The sequence below is a fragment of the Tursiops truncatus genome, chromosome 1, assembly GCF_011762595.2.
Source record: "Tursiops truncatus isolate mTurTru1 chromosome 1, mTurTru1.mat.Y, whole genome shotgun sequence".
NCBI lineage: Eukaryota > Metazoa > Chordata > Mammalia > Artiodactyla > Delphinidae > Tursiops > Tursiops truncatus.
Window position 1 is genome coordinate 107,941,252 of NC_047034.1, and position 26,346 is coordinate 107,967,597.

At 38.0% G+C, this 26,346-nt stretch overlaps 1 protein-coding gene and 1 long non-coding RNA gene across 4 annotated transcripts in view; one reads left to right on the top strand and one right to left on the bottom strand.

Annotated features, from left to right (window-relative positions):
* The window catches only part of SH3GLB1 (SH3 domain containing GRB2 like, endophilin B1), a 38,585-nt gene extending 29,176 nt beyond the window's left edge, over positions 1 to 9,409 (bottom strand). For both annotated transcript variants that reach the window (XM_019919635.3, XM_019919636.3), the window contains exons 1-2: positions 9,274 to 9,409; positions 64 to 205 (exon numbers count right to left, since the gene is read on the bottom strand). In XM_019919635.3, the coding sequence (XP_019775194.1) occupies positions 64 to 205; positions 9,274 to 9,345 (214 nt within the window). In that variant the 5' untranslated portion in view covers positions 9,346 to 9,409. The remainder of the gene's footprint in view (positions 1 to 63; positions 206 to 9,273) is intronic.
* Positions 9,410 to 9,892: 483 nt separating this feature from the next.
* LOC109547361 (uncharacterized) overlaps positions 9,893 to 26,346 on the top strand; it is a 205,706-nt gene continuing 189,252 nt past the window's right edge. For both annotated transcript variants that reach the window (XR_012323962.1, XR_012323961.1), the window contains exon 1: positions 9,893 to 10,413. This is a non-coding gene — a long non-coding RNA (uncharacterized lncRNA). The remainder of the gene's footprint in view (positions 10,414 to 26,346) is intronic.

The window sequence follows — 26,346 nt, forward strand, 5'->3', positions numbered from 1 at the left end:
TATTAACAGTACTTTTTAATAAAATTAGTCAATAATGGAGACAAAAGGTAAAAAATTTCTTACTTGGATTTGGCTGCAATAACACTTCAGTTTGTTTCATTATTTTTTCTGTCCATATTTTGGTACATTCAGCTTTGCTAAGGAGGTTCTCTAAGTGAGCATCCAATTCTGTCTTCTCTGCCTGGCCAAGCTTTTCTTCTGTGAACTGTTATTGATTATACAGTTAAAAAAAAAAAGTTAAATATACCCCCAACACATTTTAGGAATCTGTATTAAAAAGAAAACTCAAATCCAAACAATCCCGGGCATACAAATAATTGTCTGTAAACTGTTGTATATGAATGCTCCTTTTTGCCCCTCTGGTAATTTATCCATACCTCTTTTGTGGCACTTAGGATAATCCTATTCCATAGTTAACACATATCCTTAGTTCTGCTGAAATGTATGGTATGAATGCTATAGAAAATCTAGCATACTGTCCTGTATATAAAGTATATAAATATTTCTTACATTATAAAGGTAGGATAACATAGTGGTAAGGAGTAAAATTTTGAGCCAGCTGGATCTGAATTCAAATCCTGACTGCACTCCTAACTGTGTGACCTGAGCAAGCTTTTGAATATTTTTTCCTTAGGTATCTTCCATCGCAAAAGAGAGACAATATATATATTACGGTGTTTTAAGAATTAAGTAAGGGTATGTATGTAAATCGCTTTGTTCAGTGCCTGATAATTATTATTTTGAATTTAAAAAGGGCTATTTATGTTTAATGTGGCTTTGTATCATTGGCACTTTAATCACACCTAGTGAGATAAGCTTTTATGGGATGTTTTGGGAAACTATCATTTAAGTTGTTTCTTCAAAATATGTTCCAGCAATTGATTTATGGACTAACTTTTGGAACATATCCTATTCATACTACTGAGGCATCTTTTAAAGATCATAAATGTAGTTAAATATACTCACAACGTATCAGTTTTTATTATCCTTAGTGGTTTTTGAGGAAAGGCAGCATTGCCCATACAATAACAAAGAGGTAAAAGTATTTCTGTGTAGATTTTATAGAGACTTCTGGACACTTTTAATTAAATACTAGAAGCAATGACTCAGGCTGTTTATCATGCATAATTTTCCTCTAGAATATGTGGTTTCCCATCATAACACAGGTATATCACTAGCACTAATTCTATACTCATTAGTCATGACTTATTTCTGGATAACAAAATAGAATGTTCACCTTTAAAATATCTTCTGCAGCTCCATTTTTCTGAACTTTATTATCTGTTTCTTTCAGCATCCTTCTTGGTCTAATACTTTCAATTGATTATCAGTTAGCACTTACAGCTTTTAGAATGTTTTTCTTAGACTTCTGGTACACCCCCACTAAAGGTTTTATTCAAGGCCTAGAAATAGCTTCAATAGCTTTTGTAAAGCTTTAGGTCTTTTAAAGACTGGCCTGTAGCCAAACCCTGACCCAATGGGTGGAACTGAGAATAGTAGTTCCAAAGCTATTGCCTAAGCCTGTAAACTTGCAGTGTACTGTAACCAACGATAGGAGAGGCATTGGGAAAAAGATCAAAACTCTGACCCCAAGGTCAGCTGGGTAACTATGCAATCTAATTCTTAAGAGAGAATGCTGATATTCTTTACAGATCCCTGAAGATTCTAAGCTGTAGACCTGCCAAAGGTATACATTAGAATTTTAGAGGTTCCAAGTCTAACCTCCCCTGGTTAAATAGATTATTTCCCAGATAATGCGAGTAGTTCACCCAAGTGAGTATTATCTATAAAGGATGATCTACCAGTAGAGAAAAATTCTCCACTTAGCTCCTTAGTAAGCATCTATTTTGTTTGTTCATTCCATTCATTACTTCAACAAATATTTATTAAGCACCTACATATGTGCTAGGCATTATTCTAAGCACATGGATTTCAGAAGCCAAAAAACAAACAAGGTTTCTGCTCTAAGGAAGCTTACATATTAATGGAGAAGACAGACAACAAACAAGTAATTTGACAATAAGGATACAAAGATAAAAAGATGGTGGACAGAGGACTAACACAGATGGTCCTATTGTTTCTTGATCCAGTGACTGAATGATTAACTGAGTGAATTTATGGAACCCTTAAGTATGAGTGAGATAGTTTGATTATAGAAAGCCTGTTCAGAAAATAGCAGTTCTGTAGGAAGAACCACATGAGCAATTTATTTAAGTACCAGTAATAAATTCTGATGTTTACTTGCATTTTCTGAGAGTAAAAAACAATTGCTGTGCATTTTGTATCATGTACTCAAAAACATCTTGTTATACAGGTAAGAATCATAAATTTAGTGATGAAGAAATTGAGGCTCAGGATGGTTTAAAATTTTGCCCTAAGATGTCAGTGCTGGGATTCAATCTTGTATCTGTTTGAATCATAGTCTTATTATATACTATGCTACCCTTCCAGTAAAATACTTGCTGATTTCAAGCAATTAATATTTTCTATCACCATTACCTAAACACACCTTGTGCTTCTCTGTCCCTCTTTCTTTGTTCATAGCACTCTGGTGAGCTGTATCCTATAGCCCACCTCTGCTTCCTACCTGATATTCAATCATCATCAAATTAAGGATAATAACTTCAATCCTATCTAAAATAAACAATAAAAGGGTGGGAGGGGACATAAGAACATTGCTAATGTTATATATTTAAGTTGAAATCATATATTTAAATTTTATTATTTCAATGTGTAATTGTAAAAGATATATTTCCCATGATTTTATCACTATGGGAATTTAAAAATTTTTTCCATTGTTAATCACAAGGTATGATATATTAGGTTAACAAACTAGTACAACACTTAATGCATAAATCTTCCTCTAAAACATTTTTAAGCATACACCAACTACAGAAATGATGAGTTATATCAACTAAATTAAGGAGAAGTATTAATCAAAGATATTTGTGGAGAATACATACTTTTTCTTCAACTGCATGTGAGATATATATTTAGCATATGACATGGTTCTTGCCCTCAAGGATTTTATGATCTTAACAATATTGCTTAAACACAAACATAAAATTATGATATCTTTGTCAGAAGAACAAAAGACTTATTCTTTCTTTAAAAAAAAAGACCCCTTTCCTAATTGCCAAAAATTTTAAATTTTACCCTAAAAATTTTAGTTTTCAACATCTTTAAGTCCAAAATCATTACTGACTTTGTAGTCAATTAGTGCTGATAGTTGTTCATTATAAACTACATTTGATTTTAAGCATATATATACATATATTTTTTTTCTTTTTGCGGTACGCGGGCCTCTCACTGTTGTGGCCTCTCCGGCTGTGGAGCACAGGCTCCAGACGCACAGGCTCAGCGGCCACGGCTCACGGGCCTAGCTGCTCCGCGGCATGTGGGATCTTCCCAGACCAGGGCACAAACCCACGTCCCCTGCATCGGCAGGCGGACTCTCAACCACTGCGCCACCAGGGAAGCCCTTAAGCATGTATTTTAATGCATGTATAGCACTACCATTTAATAATTAAAAACTTCTGTGAAAACAAGCTACGATGAATGTCAGAATGCAAAAAAGTCATAGAAATCCAAACCCAATGTTCTCTAAAGTGTAATTTGATGTACTATTCTTTCATAATATTTCATTAGTAACCCAGTAAAATGACCTGAGAAAAGAAAGGTTAATCCACTCTTTATATATTTTCTCTAAACATTGCTTTAAGAAAAAGATTGTCTTTGAGTCAGCCACATTATGCCAGGCCCTGCAATCCTTCCTTTACTACAGGATAGACATGCAGGCTACAGTATGAAATAAGAAGCCTGGATTCCATGCCCTGATTTACTAGAGAGAATAAAGGACTACAAGTAAAAAGTCTGTGTGATCAAAGACATCTATTTAATATAAACTCTAACCATCAATTCTTTGATTGGGTAAAGTAATAGTTTAAAAGTATTCTAAACTTCTTTGGGGCAAACGTATAACACAAACTCTGAATATATTAGTAAACTGTAAAGTAGATTCTCCTCAACTGGTTCTCAATTTTGGCTGCTCTTTGGAATTGGGGGAGCTTTCAAAAATATTGATGCTGAATCCAATTCCAAGGATTCTAATTTAACTGGACTGAGGTGCAAGCTGTAAAGATTCCTTGGGTAATTTTAAGTGTAGCTAAGACTGAGAACTACTGTTCTAAGCTCATACACAATTATTTTAATATCAGGTTAACAAAACATGTTCTATCTAGTTGTTTACTAAATTAATGCCAACAGCACCAAAGGATGTGAACACAGTTTTGGGTAACACTAAAGGTGAAGAGTTTTTACAGAATGAGAAAATGTATGGCCTTTGAATGGGATATATTTATTAGAATTTCAGAGACATGGTGAAGTTACTGCAATTTAAATTCTATAAAAGAAATGGAATTTCAGGAGGACCTGAGAGTGAGTGGAATTGCATCCAGACAGGATCCGACAGGAGCTGGTGGAGGCCAGCATCATAACTCATCTTTACATCTCCAGCTTAGATACACTATTGTGCTTGTTAAATTAAATGGGAAATAAAGGCCAAACCTGCAACTAAAGTTTAAAGACCTCTTCCCCCTCAGAAAATAGCTGGTGTTCATGAAGTTCATAGTGTAACTTTAGTAGTCAGTTCAAAGAAAATGTTAGAAAATTAAAATGAACCCCCTTCCCCCAGTAATATAGTTTGAAAATATTTTTTTAGAGACTATATATCATTTTAACAATGGTGAGCAAAGTTTTGCTTCAATATCAATTCTGAATTAAAAATGCGCCCACTTGAAAGATTTATCAAATGAAGAACAGTAATTCACAAAATGGCTACTTACTACAAAGAATATTTAATTATGATAAATTGAGAGTAGATTATGAAGTCCTTGAGGGCAGCAACTGGCTCTCATTCATTTTTGTATCCTTCAATACCAAGCACCTAGGAGGTACTCAATAAATATAGGTTCAATTAATGAGTCTGTTTCAGACTAGCATTAATCAACTTCAAGGTCAGCAGATATAATGTCAGAAAAATACTAATAAAAATAATTATTTAACACGCTAAATGATTCAAAGAGTAAACTTTGCATACGGATACTACTTTCTTGGCTAAAATGACATAAAAATTAAAACAAAAACCAAACAGAAAACCATATTGGATATTGTGAGAGGGGAATAAGAAAGAGAGTTGGGGACTTCCCTGGTGCCACAGTGGTAGAGAATCCGCCTGCCAATGCAGGGGACATGGGTTCGAGCCCTGGTCTGGGAAGATCTCACGTGCCTTGTAGCAACTAAGCTGTGCGCCACAACTTCTGAGCCTGTGCTCTAGAGCCCACAGGCCACAACTACTGAAGCCCATGTGCCGAGAGCCCGTGCTCCACAACAAGAGAAGCCACCGCAGTGAGAAGCCTGCGCACTGCAAGGAAGAGTAGCTCCCACTCGCTGCAACTAGAGGAAGCCCACGCGCAGCGACAAAGACCCAAAACAGCCATAAATAAATAAATAAATAATAAATTTATTAAAAAAGAGTTGATTCCTTTAGACATACAATCTTATTAATGATGCGAAAGCCACAGAGTGACAGAATTTCAGAGTTCTAAGAGACCTTACATAATAATTCATTACAAGAAAAATGCCACATGATCATACAAAATTGAGAAATGACACAGGAATGGACATAGGAATTCACATCAAGATTCTGTGGTCTGAGATGGACTTGAAGTTATATCTTGAGGTAAGGAAAGGCCACAGAAAGGGAGCAGAGAGCATTCAAGATGAGTTTAACTGTTTGAACAAAAATCTAGAGTTAGAAAAGTACAAGATATTTTTGAAATTAAAAAATAATTTGATAGGAATACAGTATTTATATATGAGTAAGAGAAAAGACAAGGCTGGAAGGGAGTATTTAATTCTCAATTAAGGAATCAGGACTGAAAAGGTAGGATTTGAATGGTTTTTAAGACATTAATAAAGTCAACAATTTATCAAGGATATATTACCTGATCCTTTTGTGTTCTACTGAAGGCATCACGAACAACAAAAACACCCAAATGGATTGTTAGGGAATGAATACTCCTATTCATTTATACATTTTACCTTAATATTCTTTTTAAAGTACCGAGGTATATAAACACATTTTAGAAGACTGAGAGTGGAGTAACGGGACACATTTATATGATTTAGTAGTTTGATTTTACTTTTTTTTAAAACAGGGAACATGTTTAATTTTTAAGTAAAATGAAAAAAATGTATAGCAGCTGTCTAACCAGAGTGGCCTATTCCTTAAGGTATAATTTGATTTGAATAGAATTATTTAGAAATATCAAAGCTAAATTCCATTCCTACTGTTTTTATTGCTTATAATGAGTAACTGGCATAGCTCTTACACTATTCTTAGCATGAAACTTGGCACTTTGGCACTACACTGATGTCAACTCAATTTAGAGTAGGAACTCAGTTATCGACTAAATACAGAGATGAGAAAGTGGTGTTCTGTTGAAAATTACCACACAGCATTCCAAATTTCACATTACATTTTGGAACCATCCTTTTTTTCCTTACATATTTTATTTTAAAGAATTGTGGGGACTTCCCTGGTGCCACAGTGGTTAAGAATCTGCCTGTCAATGCAGGGGACATGGGTTCGAGCCTTGGTCTGGGAAGATCCCACATGCCGCAGAGCAATTAAGCCTGTGCGCCACAACTACTGCCTGTGAGCCACAACTACGGAGCCCGCGTGCCACAACTACTGAAGCCTGCGCGCCTAGAGTCCATGCTCCGCAACAAGAGAAGCCACCGCAATGAGAAGCCCCTGCTTGCCGCAACTAGAGAAAGCCCGGGCGCAGCAACGAAGACCCAATGCAGCCAAAAATAAAATAAAACAAATAAACTTATTAAAAAAATTGTGGAAAATGTCAAACATAAACAAAAGTATAATAGTATAATAAAACCTCATGAACCCATAACCCAGCATCGGCAAGTATCAACCTTCTGCCAATGCTGTTTCAACTACCCATCTTTATTTCTTCTAAAATATTTTAAAGCAATTCTCAGACATGATATAGTTTATACATAAATATTTCAAAATGTACCTCTAACAGATACAGATGTAATATAAAAAGTCACATTAAAGAGCCTGTTCATCCTGAAATTTTTCCCTTCTTAGTAAATGGCTCAAGCCAAAACCTCACAGTCATCCTTGACTCACCTTTCTCTCATACTCCAGAGCCAATATGACATGCAATACTGGTTAGATTCTGAACCTCCCCTGCTATGCTATCATTATTTAAGTCATAACACCTTTTGCCTGTCCTATGGCCACAGCTCCCTAACTGGTCTCCCTAGCACCCCCGTAACCTCAGATTCTGCACTTGTTGCCTCTGCCTGAAATGCTTTTCCTCCAAAAAAAAACTGGGAACTGTCACTTCCTTGAGGTCTTTTCGAATTTGATCCTATTAGAAAGGCTTGCCCTTACCATCATGTCTATACAACATGGCAACAACCATCACCCCTGCCCTTAACCTATCCCCTTTGGCCATCTTCTCCATCACCACCTGATGTATTTACTATTTTGTCTTATCCTGTTAGATTGTAAGCTTCAGGAGGGCACTGTGTTGATTTTATTCACTTTTGTATCACTTTGTATCACTAGTGTCCAAAATTGTAGTGACACACAGACATGGAGTAGGCACTTAAGTATTTAAGACTGAAAATTATTTGATAACTAACAGATTATAATTTTAAAACTTTTTCCTACAGAATTTGAAACAATAATTGAAATTCATTTGGGAGGTACATCTTGAGAGCTCTGTCTCAAGATTTTTTAAATCAAGTCTATCAATTATTTAAATCAATTTGTAATATATGTGTCCTAGTTAAGCAGTGCGGATTATGCACCTTGAAAACATATCTAGATGTTTGTATGTATGTATGTATTTATTTTTATTTATTTACTTATGGCCCTGCGGCGTGGCATGCGGGATCTTAGTTCCCCCACCAGGGATCTAACCCCAGCAGTGCAAGCCAGGAGTCTTAACCACTGGACCACGAGGTAAGTCCCTCTAGCTGTATTTAAAAGAGTGGCATTACTTAGTGTCAAATCTGCATTCAGCATCTAGAATCACATGGAATCAGCACTAAAACAACACCAAAGCTCACGATATAGACAGCCATTATCTTGCTCTAGTTCTATGATTCTTTGCCAAAAATAGTGCAATGTAAGATCAATCAACTATGCCAATAAAACCGGGGTAAAGGAGATAAGGAAAGCAGTGATGCAATACAAATGATTTATTTCAGTATCAATTTGGTATGTTATATTAGAAAACTATTTTTGTTTTCTCTTTACAAAAGAGAATGTTGTTGCTACTATGTCTATGTCATCAACTTAAACACCAGACTGTTTACAACCCATGTTGTGGTGAAATTTACATCTGTTCGTAGATTTAACTGAGTTGGCATAATGTGGGTGATGACTGTAGAAAACTGTCCAAGTTCCCTAGTACTGACACTTCCTTGATTTCTGAATACCGCGAGACGGTCAACTTTTCCCCTTAAAGTGTATTTGAAAAATGTCCCTGTGACTATAAGCACAACATGAATCTTCCCTTTCTCTCGCACTGCTCTACTGTCAGTGCTTCCCATTTCGAAAATGAGTGGGAACCCCCCTAACTCAGTGGCCCTGGCAAAGTCTGGACGCCAACTGGGGATCTCCATTTCTCCCGCGGACTGCCAAGTCCAGGGACCGGACGGGGTGAGAGAGGACTGCAGGGAACTGTGCTGGCAGCTCTCTGGATTGAGGGGCAAGGAAAGGAAACTTCCTTCTTGGACTCGGCGAGGAGAGTGAGAAAGACGAAATGAAAGGGTGGGGGTGGTTCAAGAACGGTCTCTGTTACGCCGCGGACTCGCAAGGCCTCCGCCAGCCCCGGGAGGGAGGTCACACGAGCACCGGCGTCGTGAGGTCAGAAAGGCGGGTGGTGCTGTGCCTCGGCCCGAAGCCAAAATCAAGGCGACCTCCAGAGGAGGGAGGAAGCTCCGGGCCCCGTCCCCACTCCGCCTCGCTTCCCCGGGAGCGGCGGCTGGGCAGGAGCGGGGAGGAAAACGGCCGCCGGGCCCAGAGGGGCACCAGGCCGCGCCCATCACCCGGGCCTCCGGCCGCAGCAGGCCCGCCGGGCGGTCGGCGAAGCCCGGTGCGGAGGGCGCGGCCGCCTCGGGCGAACCCTCCCTGGCCCCTTCGGGAGTCGCCACCCCTTCTTCCCGCCGCGGTACCTGAACTGCACGACTGAGGAAGGTGCCCGCGTCGGCCGCCAGCTTCTTCACGTTGAAGTCCATGATGTTCATTCTGGGAGGAAGCCGGGCGGAGCTGCCGGCTGACCTAGCGGGGAGGCTGAGGCGCCGCGGCCGGGCTGGGGCGCCGGGCGAGTGGCGGTGTCAGACGTGGTAGGTGGAGGGAGGCGGCGCCAGTCCCGCCGCCGCAGCTGTCGTTTCCGTGAAGGGGGAGAGAGAGGGTGGGGCGAGGGGAGAGAACTAGCGCCTCGGAGCCGGCCGCGCGCCCAGGCGGCGGCGGCGGCGGCGGCGGCGGCGGCGGCGGCGGCGGCGGCGGCGGCGGCCGAGACACAGGGCCTGTCCTACCGGGAGTGCTGCCACTAACGTCGGCAGGGGCCGCGGTGGGCTTGCAGAGGACTGCCGGGCAACTCGGCCGTGAAAGTCCGGGTCCCGAACGGAGAAAAAGAGCGCGGGCCGCGGGGCGGAGCCTTTGTAGAGGTTATCGCGGGAACAGCGACCTCTTCAGGATCGCCGCGGGGCGCGCCGGGAGCTTGGCCAGTTCCGCCTCGGGGAGGGTCGTGTTCGTTGTCAGGTGCGCGCCGCTGGGCGGCTGAGGCGCTGCGGTTTGCAATTAAGCCCCTGAGAACCAAGAGCAGAGGCAACCCAAATCCCCCCTTTTTGTTTTAAGTGAAAATGTGGAAGTTGTAGCATAAAATTACAGTATCTGTGAAATTAGAACCAGCAGCTCCCTGTCATCTTGTAGCACCCGCGCCCCGCTGGTCCCTGACGCCTGGATGGCACTTGGCGAACGTTTGCAGTATGGGGTCGAATTTAATGTCCCCACCGAGCCTGTTGTTCATTCATTCAGCATTATTGAGTATCTGCCGTGTACCAGGATTGAATCATGTGCTGGAGATACCACGCTGAACAAGACTGTCCCTGCCCTCAGGAAGCTCTCAGTTCGGTTACTTGACAACCTTCAGAGACACCCTCTTCCCCCTGCTCCAGTTTTGTTTCTATTTGCTGCCACAAGGATTTTGTGACTGCCTAACGTGCTGGATTACAAGATCAACACTAGGTGCATACTTGGTGCGAAATACGGTGCCCAGGACACCAAGTGCCGGGTGGAGAACGTATAAGATGGTGAGTGAGATAGAATAACCCTTAACTATTCAGCGAGGCGAATTTTAATAACTAATGAAAATATGATGTGAATTTTAATAACTAATGAGAATATGATGTGAAATCTGTTCAAAACCCGGTAATTCCAAATGGCTTCTAAAGCAGTCTTCAGGATACAGCCTATGCTTGAACTAATTTAAAACAGGTGCAAGAACGGAGGGAGAGACATTAGTATTTCAAGAGTAAAAATAAGCTCTATGTATTTTTTGTCTCTGTGCCTTTGTGTTACCATAGGACTGGAAAAATGCAGGCCCGGCAGGCAATGAAATGAGCTCACATTCATGCTTCAGTGTTGTACTGAAACAGCGGTCACAGCAGTAGGAGCTATGTTAAAGGCACAAAGATTAGTTCCTAAGGGTATTATAAGGAACAGCAGATAACATAAATATTTGTGTTCTTTGTGGTGGTGACAAAAGAAGCAACCATTTCTTTCTAAGGTAACTACGAAAGAAAGAGTCAACTCCATCTTTCTTCTCGTTTTTCCAGAAATATGGAAAAGGAAATATGTAATCAGGAATTTGTTCTTTACTGTCCATTTGAGATTTTTATGTGGAAAACATTTTATCTCCAGATGTCTGTCTTCACAAGTATATTTGTCATAATCTATGTCTGTTTCTACGAAAGGAACACAACAGTGCCTTCACCATTAGAGGAAAAAACTCTGGATCCTCTTCCTCAAACTTGTAGATCTCCTGACTTGAAAAAAAATCTTCACTTGTTCCTGTTGAGCCCTCTATAGCTATAATACTGATTCTTTCGTTTCACTGACAAATTCATAAGACTAGTGTGTTGTCTCTATTTCCTTACCATCTTAGAATTTCCTGCCTAGTTCCATGCAGTTGATTTCCACTTCTGTAACTATACCTAAACAGCATTCCTGAGGTTGCCAGTTATCTTCCTGATAAATCAAACGGCCTTTTCTCAGACTTCCACAGTGACTCTACCCAGCTCCTTCCCACAACACACCTCTTTCCAGGGCCTTATTGTTTCCTGGTTTCCCTGCTACCTTCTGGACTTTCTCATTCTATTTTGCTGGCACTTCTGATGACTTTACTGTAAGTATTCCTTAAAGCTCAATGTTTAGTACTTATTTATTGTTGTTGTTTTCTTTGATTAGTTTCTTAATTGAAACTTCAGTTATACTACTTCATTCTTTCATTCATTCATTTAGTAAATATTTTTTGAACATCTGTGTGCCACATGGCATTGTTCTTATGACTAGGAATATAGCAGGCAACAAGACAGACAGCGCTTGCTCTCATGGGAGTTTATAACTAATCCCGTAAAACAGAAATTGAATAAGTAGTCATAAGTATGATAAAATGCCTAGGGGAGTTCAGAGTGCTCTTAAATGTTCACCTCCAGCCTGTACCTAGTAACCTGAATTTTAATTTGGAGGCTTGGTCTTTCTGTAAGTGTTCCAGATCACCTTTTAAGGCTTTCTTTTTCTGTCCGCCATACTAACTTCTTATTCCAATAGTTCAAGGTATTAGGAAAGCAGTCTTTTAAAGTTCATATAAAGTGCTGAATATCTGAAATTATCCCCGAAGTTTTTAGCTTAAAAAATAAACAAAATTTTTAGTAGTATATATTTTAATGGGTTTTTTTTGTAGTGGCTGACAAAGTGTTCATTACCTTATGTTTAGACCAATGACATCGAAAGTGGAGGTATGTATACTTCATGGGTGTGCAAGATGATGCACTGGGGCACATAAAGATATATTAGAAGTTTGGCTTGCGTTTACTTTTATCTAATAAATAGAAAAATTTGTTTCATTAATTTTTTAAAAATACGGATTGACACTGGTCTCCCCACCTTGTGTTTATCAGATAGACACACATCACAAACAAACAGTAAATGAAGTATCCTAAGGGAAGAGTTGGAATTCCACAACTTGGAAGAGTTGAAATTAGTACTTTACTTTGATTATGTGCTTCAGCATATGGTTACACAATACATTGTGACTGGTTCCATGTCTTTGTAGATTATATTATCTATCTAGCTTTAACTGAATAAAACTTCACAGTAATGGACAGGTAGCCTAAAGAGTTTTCCCCAAATAAATCATCATTAAAAGTGTTGATACAAGCATAAGCAAACAAGAAATGCCAGAATCAATACTTCTACTTGCTGCATTTATCAGGAAGATTGTTGAAATATGGATTAAAAGATGATAATACTTGGTTCCAGCTTTCAGGGAACTCAGAATCTATTAGGGGAAACAAACTTGTAAAGCAGTGTGTGAACAGTACCTGTAAAAGCTTGTTTAAGATTGGGCAAGGGTGAGAAAGTGTAGAGGAGGTGGGTATTAAGTTACCAGAATAGGGGAGGTGATAATTAGGACTTCTTGAGCTGACTTTTTTTTTAAAACATCTTTATTGGAGTATAATTACTTTACAATGGTGTGTTAGTTTCTGCTTTATAACAAAGTGAATCAGTTATACATATGTCCCATATCTCTTCCCTCTTGCGTCTCCCTCCCTCCCACCCTCCCTATCCCACCCCTCTAGGTGGTCACAAAGCACCGAGCTGATCTCCCTGTCTTGAGCTGGCTTTTGATGGAGTTCATCTGGCAGATTGAGGCATGAGGGTGGGGAGAGATGATCATTTTCAACTTAGAAATATCAGGTTTTGGGCAGTGTGGATAATGGGTTGGAGAGGGGCAAAGACAGGTAGCAAGAGTGATTAGTTATCTATTGCCATACTCACCCTGTACTCTGCTATCTTTAAATCTTGGATTTGGAAACTTAGTTTTGACCAAAATTCCCCCTCCTTTGATCTCTGACTTCTTTACTCATTTGAGTGTGTTCTCATCATCATCAAGGCCTGCAATCCCATGCGTTGTTTTTATTTGTCCTATTTTTAACTTTCACCAGCACTCTCAGTTCTCTTTATCCTTCTGACCTATCAATCTACCTTCCTGGTTGAATGTTTTCTCTGTGCGTACTCTCAAACTGCCAAGCATCATTAGGGAGAGTTGTACAAACTTGTAGATGGATGCTTGTACCAATGCATGATTGCTAACTTCCACTGAACCTTTACAACTACCTAAAATGCTTCTGCTTCTTCCTAATTAACTCTTTTTCACACACTCTGCAGAGCCTACTGCAAAATTTTGCCTCTCTCCTAAGATACCTGCCTTATTCTCATATACTCTTATTTTTAGCCTTTGATACTTTTTCTCTGCAGAGAAACTATGAATCATCAAGCTATATGGAGGGAGCTCCTTCAATAAAATTCTCTTATTTCTACCTCTTATCCTTCTCCACACTCCTCCCCCAAATACTGCCAAATATTTCAAAGGAAGTGTCCTAGGTGTTCTCTTCTGATTTGAGCTACTGCTTTCTTAATCTTGGCTGCATATTGCATATTGGCATCACCTGGAGAGTTTAAGCATCCACTGATGCCTAGATCACAACCCCAGGACCGGGCATTGGGGTGCTCAGAAGCTCCCACAGGTGATTCTAATGTGTGGCCAAGGTTGAGAATGTAAGTATCATCCTCTGAGAACTTGGTCTGCCAGTCTCTACCCTCTGCCTACAGATACATTACATTTCTCATCTTCTGGGCAGCAACCATTTCTTGTTCATTTTTATATTTTTATGGTCTACGTTCCTGGCAACATAGTGGATTCTCAAATACTCTTGTTAAGTGAATAAAGTAATCAAATAAAGCTGCATACAGTTCTTTTGTGACTCCTCCTCCCCAACCTAAATTTCCAACTACAGATTCAGTATTTCCAGTGCTGAGCCTGTTGTAGTTTACTCTTTCTGAAAGTTACTTTTCTTTTTGGGTTTCCTATAACTTTAAGTTGAATTATATGCACCAAGTCACCTAAGCTAGAAATCTGATCCCCTTTGATTATTTCCTCTTATTTCCCATGTCTCATTGATCGAGTCCTGGCAGTTTTTTTCCTCTGAACAGTTTCTTGTCTTTATCCTCTTTTTTAAAAAATTGAGGTATAATTGACATTTAACATTATATTAGTTTTAAGTGTACGATGTAAAGATTTGCTGTTTGTATACAGTGAAATGATCACCACGATTATTCTAGTTAACATTAGTCACCTTACGTAGTTAAAAAAATTTTTTTTCTTGTGATGAGAACTTCTAAGATCTACTCTCTTAGCAACTTTCAAATATTGAATACAGCATTAGTAACTATAGTCACCAGACTGTATATTACATCCCCAGGACGTGTTTATTTTATCACTGAAGGTTTATATATTTTGACTCCCGTCACCTATTTCTTCTTGTCTCTTTCCCCCTCTGGCAACCACCAATCAGTTCTTTGTATCTATGAGCTAGTTTCTTTTGTTTTTATTTCTGTTTAGATTCCACATATAAGTGAGATCATATACTATTTGTCTTTGTCTGACTTACTTCACTTAGCATAATACCCTCAAGATCCATCCATGTTGTTGGAAATGGCAAGATTTCATTCTTTTTATGGCTACATAATAGTCCATTGTGTATATATACCACATTTTCTTTATCCTTTCGTCCATTGATGGACACTTAGGTTGTTTCTATATCTTGGCTATGGTAAATAATGCTGTAATGAACATGGGGGTGCAGATATCTTTTTGAGTTAGTGTTTTTGTTTTCTTCGGATAAATACTGAGAGGTGGAATTGCTAGGTCATATGGTAATTCTATTTTTATTTTTTTGAGGAATTTCCTTACTGCTTTCCATAGTGACTGCACCAATTTACATTCCTACTAACAGTGCATGTCCCTTTTTTCCACATCCTCACCAATACCTGCTATTTGTTGTCTTTTTGATAATAGCCATTCTGACATGTGTGAGGTAATATTTCACTGTGATTTTGATTTGAATTTCCCTGATGATTAGTGATGTTGAGCATCTTTTCATGTACCTGATGGCCACCTTTATGTCTTCTTTGGAAAAATGTCTATTCAGATCTTCAGCCCATTTAAAAAAATTGGATTTTCTTTTTTTTTTTGCTGTTGAGTAGTATGAATTCTTTATATATTTCAGATATTAACCCCTCATCAGATATATTACTTGAAAGTATTTTCTCCCACTCAGTAGGTTGCCTATTCACGTTGTTGGTGTGGTGGTTTCCTTTGCTGTGCAAATGATTTTTAGTTTTATGTAGTTCCACTTGTTTATTTTTGCTTTTGTTGCTTTTGCTTTTGGTGTAAGATTAAAAAAAAAATCTCTGGGTATATGCCCAGTAGTGGGATTGCTGGGTCGTATGGTAGTTCTATTTTTAGTTTTTTATGGAGCCTCCATACTGTTCTCCATAGTGGCTGTATCAGTTTATATTCCCACCAACAGTGCAAGAGGCTTCCCTTTTCTCCACACCCCCTCCAGCATTTATTGTTTGTAGATTTTTTGATGATTCAAAGAGTCATGTGCCACAATGTTCATTGAAGCTCTATTTACAATAGCCAGGACATGGAAGCAACCTAAGTGTCCATTGACAGATGAATGGATAAAGAAGATGTGGCACATATATACAATGGAATATTACTCAGCCATAAAAAGAAATTAAATTGAGTTATCTGTAGTGAGGTGGATGGACCTAGAGACTGTCATAGAATGAAGTAAGTCAGAAAGAGAAAAACAAATACTGTATGCTACACATATATATGGAATCTAAAAAAAAGAAGATTCTAGAGAACCTAGGGGCAAGACAGGAGTAAAGACACAGATGTAGAGAATGGACTTGAGGACACGGGGAGGGGAAAGGGTAAGCCGGGATGAAGTGAGAGAGTGGCATGGACATATATACACTACCAAATGTAAAATAGATAGCTAGTGGGAAGCAGCCGCATAGCACAGGGAGATCAGCTCAGTGCTTTGTGTCCACCTAGAGGGGTGGGATAGGAAGGGTGGGAGGGAGACACAAGAGGGAGGAGATATGGGGATATATGTATATGTACAGCTGATTATAAAGCAGAAACTAGCACACCATTGTAAAGCAATTATACTCCAATAAAGATGTTAAAAATAACATTTAAAAAATTAAAAAATTAAAAAAAATTAAAAAATCTCCAAGACTTACCTCAAAGAACTTACCACCTATGTGTTCTTGTTGGAATTTTATGATTTCAGGCCTTATGTTCAAGTCTTTAATAGATTTTGAGTAAATTTTTGTATGTAGTATAAGATAATGGTCCAATTTCATTCTTTTGCATGTGACTGTCCAATTTTCCCATTACCATTTATCGAAAGAGACCATCTTTTCTCCATTGTATATTCTTGCTTCCTTTGTCATAAATTGACCATATAAATGTAGATTTATTTCTGGGTGGTCTGTTCTGTTTTATTGATCTATGTGTCTGTTTTTATGCCAATACTACACTTAAAAAATTATTTTAGCCCTATAATAATATAGTTTCAAATCAGGGAGCATGCCTCTAGCTTTGTTCTTCTTTCTCAAGATTGCTTTGGTGTTCAGGGTCTTTTATGGTTCCATACAAATTTTAGGATTGTTTGTTTTATTTATGTGAAAAATGTCATTGGAGTTTTGATAGGGATTGTGTTGAATCTGTAGATTGCTTTGGGTAGAATGGACATTTTAATGATATTCATTCTTCCAATTCATGAGCATGACATATCTTTCCATTTATTTGTTCCTTCAATTTTTTCCACTAATGTTTTGTATAATGTTAAATATACAGGTCTTTCACCTCCTTGATTAAATTTGTTCCTAGGAATTTTATTATTTTCAATGCTTTCTTCATTTCTCTTTCTGATAGTTCATTATTACTGCATATAAACAAAACAGATTTTTGTATATTGATTTTGTATCATGCAACTTTACTGACTTTATTAGTTCTAACAATTTGTTTTGGTGGAGTCTTTAGGGTTTTCCGTATCATGTGATCTGCAAATAGTGATAGTTTCCTTCTTCCTTTCTAACTTGGATGCCTTTTATTTCTCTCTTCTTGCCAAATTTCTCTGGCTAGGACTTCTAATACTATGTTGAATAAAGTGGAAAGAGTTGGCATCCTTGTCTTGTTCCTGATCTTAAGGGAAATGCTTTTAGCTTTTCATCTTTGAGTATGATGTTAGCTGTGGGCTTCTCATATATGGCCTTTGTTGTGTTGAGGTTTTTTTAAATCAGAAATGGGTGTTGGATATTGTCAGATGCTTTCTCTGCATCTATTGAGATGATCATATGATTTTTATCCTTCGTTTTGTTAATGTGGTATATCACGTTGATTGATTTGTGGATATTGAACCATCCTTGCATCCCTGAATAAATCCCACTTGGTCATGGTATATGATCTTTTTAATATATTGTTGAACTCAGTTTGCTAAGATTATATTGAGGATTTTTGCATCTATGTTCACTAGGTATATTGGCTTCTAATTTTCTTTTCTTGTGGTATCCTTGTTGCGAGGTTTTTGATTACTGATTCAATCTCCTTCTAGTAATTAGTCAGTTCAGATTTTCTGTTTCTTCCTGATTCAGTATTGGTAGGTTGCATGTTTCTAGGAATGTGTCCATTTCTTCTAGGTTGTCAAATTTGTTGGCTTATAATTGTTCATAGTGCTCTTTTATGATCCTGTGTATTTCTGTGATATCAATTTTAATAGCTCTTCTTTCATTTCTGATTTTTTTATTGAGTCCTCTCTTTTGCTTGGTGAGTCTAGCTAAAGGTTTGTGAATTTTATCTTTTCAAAGAACCAACTCTTAGGTTCATTGATCTTTTCTATTGTCTTTTTAATCTCTATTTTATTTATTTCTGCTCTAATGTTTGTATTTCTTTCTTTTTACTAACTTTGTGCTTCATTTGTTCTTCTTTTTGTGGTTCCTTTAAGTGTAAAGACGGAGTGTTTATTTGAGATTTTTCTTGTTCTTGAGATGGGCCTGTATCACTATGAACTTACTTCTTAGAACTGCTTTTGCTGCATCCCATAGATTTTGGAATGCTATATTTCTATTTTTATTTGTCTCAAGGTATTTTTAATTTTCCCTTTGATTTCTTTGTTGACCCATTTGTTGTTCAGTAGCATGTTGTTTAATCTCCACATATTTGTGATTTTCTAGTTTTCTTCTTGTAATTAATTTCTAGTATATTATTGTGGTTGGAAAAGATGTTTGATATGATTTCAATCTTAAGTTTAAGATTTGTTTTGTGCTCTAACATATGATCTATCATGGAGAATCTTCCATGTACACTTGAGAAGAATGTGTATTGTTTCAGGGTAGAACGTTCTGTATGTCTATTATGTACATCTGATCTAACATGTTATTTAAGGCTGATGTTTTTTAATTTTCAGTCTGGATGATCTATCCATTCATGTAAATGGGGTATTAAAGTCCCCTACCATTGTACTGCAGTCTATTTCTCTCTTTAGGTCTATTAATATTTGTTTTATATATTTAGGTGCTCCTACGTTGGGTGCATAAATGTTGACAAATGTTGTATCTTCTTTTTGGATTGACTTCTTTATCATTATGTAATGCTCTTTGTCTCTTATTATAGTCTTTGTTTTAAAGTCTATTTTGTCTAATATAAGTATGCTACTCTTTCTTTGGTTTTAATTTTCATAGAATATCTTTTTTCATCTTTTCATTTTCAGGCTGTGTGTGTCCTGACATCTGAAGTGAGTCTCTTGTAGGCAGCATGTATGGGTCTTGTTTTTTTTTTTAACCCATTTATCCACTCTATGTCTTTTGACTGGAGAATTAAGTAATTTACATTTAAAGAAATTATTGAAAGGTATGTACTTATTGCCATTTTGTTAATTGTTTTCTGGTTGTTTTGTACTTCCTCTCTGTTCCTTTCTTCTTTGCTCTCTTCTTTTGTGGTTTGATGAGTTTTTAGTGGTATACTTATATTTCTTTCTCTATCTCTTTTCTGTATCTACTATATGATTGTGCTTTGTGGTTATCGTGAGGCTTACATATAACAACTTATAAGTCTTTCTTAAGTCAGTAACTTAAATTTGATTGCATCTAAAGTTCTCCATTTTTACTCTACTATTTCCCCATTTTATGTTTTTTTTTAATTTTAAACATTTTATTATGAAAATTTCAATCACACACATACTTAGTGAGAACAGTATAATAAATTCCCATATTCCATCACCCAGTGTCAATAATTATCATTTTAACAATCTTTCAACTTTTTTCAAAAATAAGAACTACTTGAGTCATATCTTACAGATATCCTATTCAGTTCCTTGCCTAGTCATTTCTATTCATTATAGACTTTAAGACACCTCATTGTTAATTTCAATAGATTTTCTTATCTCTTACTTCCCTGAGAAGATAGGCTATTCAGTTTGAGATCTGCCATTTTCCCTTCTCTACACTTCAAAATATCTCAGAATTCTGTTCTTCTTTTTTCTCTATAATTTTAAAAATTTTATTTATTTCTTTATGCAGCAGGTTCTTATTAGTCATCAATTTTATACACATCAGTATATATATGTCAATCCCAATCACCCAATTCATCACACCACCCCCCTCACCGCCCCGCTGCCTTCCCCCCTTGGTGTCCTTATGTTTGTTCTCTACATTTGTGTCTCAATTTCTGCCCTGCAGACCGGTTCATCTGTACCATTTTTCTAGGTTCCACATACATGTGTTAATATACGATATGTGTTTTTATCTTTCTGACTTACTTCGCTCTGTATGACAGTCTCTAGATCCATCCATGTCTGAAAAAATGACCCAGTTTTGTTCCTTCTTATGGCTGAGTAATATTCCATTGTATATATGTACCACATCTTCTTTATCCATTCATCTGTTGATGGGCATTCAGGTTGCTTCCATGACCTGGCTATTGTAAATAGTGCTGCAATGAACATTGGGGTGCATGTGTCTTTTTGAATTATGATTTTCTCGGGGTATATGCCCAGTAGTGGGATTGCTGGATAATATGGTAATTCTATTTTTAGTTTTTTAAGGAACCTCCATACTGTTCTCCATAGTGGCTGTATCAATTTACAGTCCCACCAACACTGCAAGAGGGTTCCCTTTTTTCCACACCCTCTCCAGCATTTGTTGTTTGTAGATATTCTGGTGATGCCCATACTAACTGCTGTGAGGTGATACCTCATAGTTTTGATTTGCATTTCTCTAATAATTAGTGATGTTGAGCAACTTTTCATGTGCTTCTTGGCCATCTGTATGTTTTCTTTGGAGAAATGTCTATTTAGGTCTTCTGCCCATTTTTGGATTGGGTTGTTTGTTTTTTTAATATTGAGCTGCCTGAGCTGTTTATATACTTTGGAGATTAATCCTTTGTCCATGGATTCATTTGCAAATATTTTCTCCTATTCTGAGTGTAGTCTTTTCATCTTGTTTATGGTTTCCTTTGTTGTGCAAAAGTTTTGAAGTTTCATTAGGTCCCATTTGTTTATTTTTGTTTTTATTTCCATTACTCTAGGAAGTGGATCAAAAAAGATCTTGCTGTGATATATGTCAAAGAGTGTTCTTTCTATGTTTTCCTGTAAGAGTTTTATAGTGTCTGGTCTTACATTTAGATCTCTAATTCATTTTGAGTTTATTTATGTGTATGGTGTTAGGGAGTGTTCTAATTTCATTCTTCTACATGTAGCTGTCCAGTTTTCCCAGCACCACTTACTGAAGAGACTGTCTTTTCTCCATTGTATATCCTTGCATCCTTTGTCATAGATTAGTTGACCATAGGTGCGTGGGTTTATCTCTGGGCTTTCTATCCTGCTCCATTGATGTATATTTCTGTTTTTGTGCCAGTACCTTATTGTCTTAATTACTGTAGCTTTGTGGTATAGTCTGAAGTCAGGGAGTCTGATTCCTCCAGCTCTGCTGTTTTCCCTCAAGACTGCTTTGGCTATTCAAGGTCTTTTTTGTCTCCATACAAATTTTAAGATTTGTTGTTCTACCTCTGTAAAAAATGCCATTGGTAATTTGATAGGGATTGCATTGAATCTGTAGATTGCTTTGGGTAGTATAGTCATTTCCACAATATTGATTCTTCCAATCCCTGGTATGTCTCTCCATCTGTTGGTATCATCTTTCATTTCTTTCATCAGTGTCTTATAGTTTTCTGCATACAGGCCTATTGTCTCCCTAGGTAGGTTTATTCCTAGGTATTTTATTCTTTTTGTTGCAACTGTAAATGGGAGTGTTTCCTTAATTTCTCTTTCAGATTTTTCATCATTAGTGTATAGGAATGCAAGAGATTTCTGTGTGTTAATTTTATATCCTGCAACTTTACCAAATTCGTTGATTAGCTCTAGAAGTTTTCTGGTGGCATCTTTAGGATTCTTTATGTATAGTATCCTGTCATCTGCAAACAGTGACAGCTTTACTTCTTCTTTTCCAATTTGTATTCCTTTTATTTCTTTCTCTTCTCTGATTGCCATGTCTAGGACTTCCAAAACTATGTTGAATAATAGTGGTGAGAGTGGGCATCCTTGTCTTGTTCCTGATCTTAGAGGAAATGCTTTCAGTTTTTCACCACTGAGAATGATGTTTGCTGTGGGTTTGTCATATAAGGCCTTTATTATGTTGAGGTAGGTTCCCTCTATCTCCACTTTCTAGAGAGTTTTTATCATAAATCGGTGTTGAATTTTGTCAAAAGCTTTTTCTGCATCTGTTGAGATGATCATATGGTTTTTATTCTTCAATTTGTTAATATGGTGTATCACATTGATTGATTTGCATTTTTGAAGAATCCTTGCATAGCTGGGATAAATCCCATTTGATCATGGTGTATGATCCTTTTAATGTGTTGCTGGATTCTGTTTGCTAGTATTTTGTTGAGGATTTTTGAATCTATATTCATCAGTGATATTGGTCTGTAATTTTCTTTTTTTGTAGTATCTTTGTGTGGTTTTGGTATCAGGGGATGGTGGCCTCGTAGAATGAGTTTGGCAGTGTTCCTTCCTCTGCAATTTTTGGGAAGACTTTGAGAAACATGGGTGTTAGCTCTTCTCTAAATATTTGATAGAATTCACTTGTGAAGCCATCTAGTCCTGGACTTTTGTGTGTTGGAAGAGTTTTAATCATAGTTTCAACTTCATTACTTGTGATTGCTCTATTCATATTTTCTGTTTCTTCCTGGTTCAGTCTTGGAAGGTTATACGTTTCTAAGAATTTTTCCATTTCTTCCAGGTTGTCCATTTAATTGGCATAGAGTTGCTGGTAGTAGTCTCTTAGGAGGCTTTGTATTTCTGCGGTGTCTGTTGTAATTTCTTTTTCTTTTCTAATTTTATTGATTTGAGTCCTCTCCCTCTTTTTCTTGATGAGTCTGGCTAATGGTTTATCAATTTTGTTTATCTTCTCAAAGAGCCAGCTTTTAGTTTTATTGATCTTTGGTATTGTTTTCTTTGTTTCTATTTCATTTATTTCTGCTCTGATCTTTATGATTTCTTTTCTTCTAATAACTTTGGGTTTTGTTTGTGCTTCCTCCTCTAGTTCCTTTAGGTGTAATGTTAGATTGTTTATTTGAGATTTTTCTTGTTTCTTGAGGTAGGCTTGTATAACTATAAACTTCCCTCTTAGAACTGCTTTTGCTGCATCCCGTAGGTTTTGGATCATCGTGTTTTCATTGTCATTTGTCTCTAGGTATTTTTTGATTTCCTCTTTGAATTCTTCAGTGATCTCTTGGTTATTTAGTAACGTATTGTTTAGCCTCCATGTGTTTGTGTATTGTATGTTTTTTTCCCTGTAATTTATTTGTAATCTCATAGGGTTGTGGTCAGAAAAGATGCTTGATATGATTTCAAGTTTCTTAAATTTATTGAGGCTTGATTTGTGACCCAAGATGTGGTCTGTCCGGGAGAATGTTCCATGTACACTTGAGAAGAAAGTATAAAATGCTGTTTTTGGATGGAATGTCCTATAAATATCAATTAAATCTATCTGGTCTATTGTGTCATTTAAACCTTCTGTTTCCTTATTTATTTTCACTTTGGATGATCTGTCCATTGGTGTAAGTGAGGTGTTAAAGTCCCCCACTATTTTTGTGTTACTGTCGATTTCCTCCTTTATAGATGTTAGCAGTTGCCTTAGGTATTGAGGTGCTCCTATGTTGGGTGCATATATACTTATAATTGTTATATCTTCTTTTTGGATTGATCCCTTGATCATTACGTCGTGTCCTTTCTTGTCTCTTGTAACAATATTTATTTTAAAGTCTATTTTATCTGATATGAGTATTGCTACTTCAGCTTTCTTTTGATTTCCATTTGCATGGAGTATCTTTTTCCATCCCCTGACTTTCAGTCTGTATGTGTCCCTAGGTCTAAAGTGGGGTCTCTTGTAGACAGCATATATAAGGGTCTTGTTTTTGTATCCAGTCAGCAAGCCTGTGTCCTTTGGGTGGAGCATTTAATCCATTCACGTTTAAGGTAATTATCGATATGTATGTTCCTATTACCATTTTCTTAATTGTTTTGTGTTTGCTTGTGTAGGCCCTTTTCTTCTCTTGTGTTTCCCACTTAGAGAAATTCCTTTGCATTTGTTCTAGAGCTGGTTCGGTGGTGCTGAATTCTCTTAGCTTTTGCTTCTCTGTAAAACTTTTTATTTCTCCATCGAATTTGAATGGGATCCTTGCTGGGTAGAGTAATCTTGGTTGTAGGTTGTTCCCTTTCATCACTTTAAGTATATCATGCCACTCCCTTCTGGCATGTACAGTTTCTACTGAGAAATCAGCTGTTAACCTTATGGGAGTTCCCTTGTATGTTATTTTTCGTTTTTCCCTTGCTGCTTTCAATAATTTTTCTTTGTCTTTAATTTTTGCTAATTTGATTACTATGAGTTTCGGCATGTTTCTTCTTGGGTTTAATCCTATATAGGACTCTCTGCACTTCCTGGAGCTGGGTGGCTATTTCCTTTCCCCTGTTAAGGAAGTTTTCGAGTATAATCTCTGGAAATATTTTCTCAGGTGCTTTCTCTGTCTCTTCTCCTTCTGGGACCCCTATAATGCGAATGTTGTTATGTTTCATGTTGTCCCAGAGGTCTCTTAGGCTGTCTTCATTTCTTTTCATTCTTTTTTCTTTATTCTGTTCTGTAGCAGTGAATTCCACCCTTCTGTCTTCCAGGTCACTTATCCATTCTTCTGCCTCAGTTATTCTGCTATTGATTCCTTCTAGTATAGTTTTCATTTCAGTTATTGTATTGTTCATCTCTGTTTGTTTGTTCTTTAATTCTTCTAGGTCTTTGTTAAACATTTCTTGCATCTTCTCGATCTTTGCCTCAATTCTTTTTCCAAGGTCCTGGATCATCTTCACTGTCATTATACTGAATTCTTTTTCTGGAAGGTTTCCTATCTCCACTTCATTTAGTTGTTTTTCTGGGGTTTTATCTTGTTCCTTCATCTGGTACATAGCCCTCTGCCTTTTCATCTTGTCTGACTTTCTGTGTATGTGGTTTTTGTTCCACAGGCTGCCGGATTGTAGTTCTTCTTGCTTCTGCTGTCTGCCCTCTGGTGGATCTAAGGGGCTTGTGCAAGTTTCATGATGGGAGGGGCTGGTGGTGGGTAGAGCTGGCTGTTGCTCTAGTGGGAAGAGCTTAGTAAAACTTTAATCAGCTTGACTGCTGATGGGTGGGACTGGGTTCCCTCCTTGTTGGTTGTTTGGCCTGAGGCAACCCAACACTGCAGCCTACCGAGGCTCTTTGGTGGGGTTAATGATGGACTCTGGGAGGGCTCGCGCCAAGGAGTACTTCCCAGAACTTCTGCTGCCAGTGTCCTTGTCCTCACGGTGAGCCTCAGCCGCCCCCCACCTCTGCAGGAGACCCTCCAACACTAGCAAGTAGGTCTGATTCAGTCTCCCCTGGGGTCATTGCTCCTTCCCCTGGGTCCTGATGCGCACACTACTTTGTGTGTGCCCTCCAAGGGTGGAGTCTCTGTTTCCCCGAGTTCTGTCAGAGTCCTGCAATCAAATCCCCCTAGCCTTCAAAGTCTGATTCTCTAGGAATTCCTCCTCCTGTTGCAGGACCCCGAGGTTCGGAAGCCTGACGTGGGGCTCAGAACCTTCACTCCAGTGGGTAGACTTCTGTGGTATAAGTGTTCTCCAGTTTGTGAGTCATGCATCCAGCAGTTATGGGATTTGACTTTACTGTGATTGTGCCCCTCCTACCATCTCATTGTGGCTTCTCCTTTGTCTTTGGATGTGGGGAATCTTTTTTGGTGAGTTCTAGTGTCTTCCTTTCGATGACTGGTCAGCAGTTAGTTGTGATTCTGGTGTTCTCACAAGAAGGTGTGAGAGAACATCCTTCCCCATTTTATGTTTTGGATGTCAAATTTCCATCTTTTTATTTTGTGTCTCCCTTAACTAATTATTTTAGTTATAGTTATTTTTCTTTTACCACTTTTGTCTTTTAATCTTCATACTAGCTTTATAAATAATTAATCCACTACTTTACTGTGTATTTACCTTTCTATTGAGATTTATTCTTTCATGTTTTCATGTTACTAATTAGTACCCTTTCTTTTCAGCTTAAAAAGGTCCCTTTAACATTTCATGTGAATTGCATTTAGTGATGATAGACTTTTTTAGCTTTCCCTTGTCTGATAAACTCTTTCTCTCTCCTTATCAATTATCATTCTGAATGATAATTTAGCTGGGTAGAGTATTCTTTTTTTTTTTTCGGTAGGAGGGCCTCTCACTGTTGTGGCCTCTCCCGTTGTGGAGCACAGGCTCTGGACGGGCAAGTTCAGCGGCCATGGCTCACGGGCCCAGCCGCTCCGCGGCATGTGGGATCTGCCCACACCGGGTCATGAACCTGTGTCCCCTGCATCAGCAGGCAGACTCTCAACCACTGTGCAACCAGGGAAGCCCTGAGTAGAGTATTCTTGGTTGTTAGTTTTTCCTTTCAGCACTTTGAATGTATTATGCCACCCCGTTTGGCCTGCATAGTTTATACTGAAAAGTTTAATACTGCTCATAGTCTTATGGGGGTTGCCTTGTGGG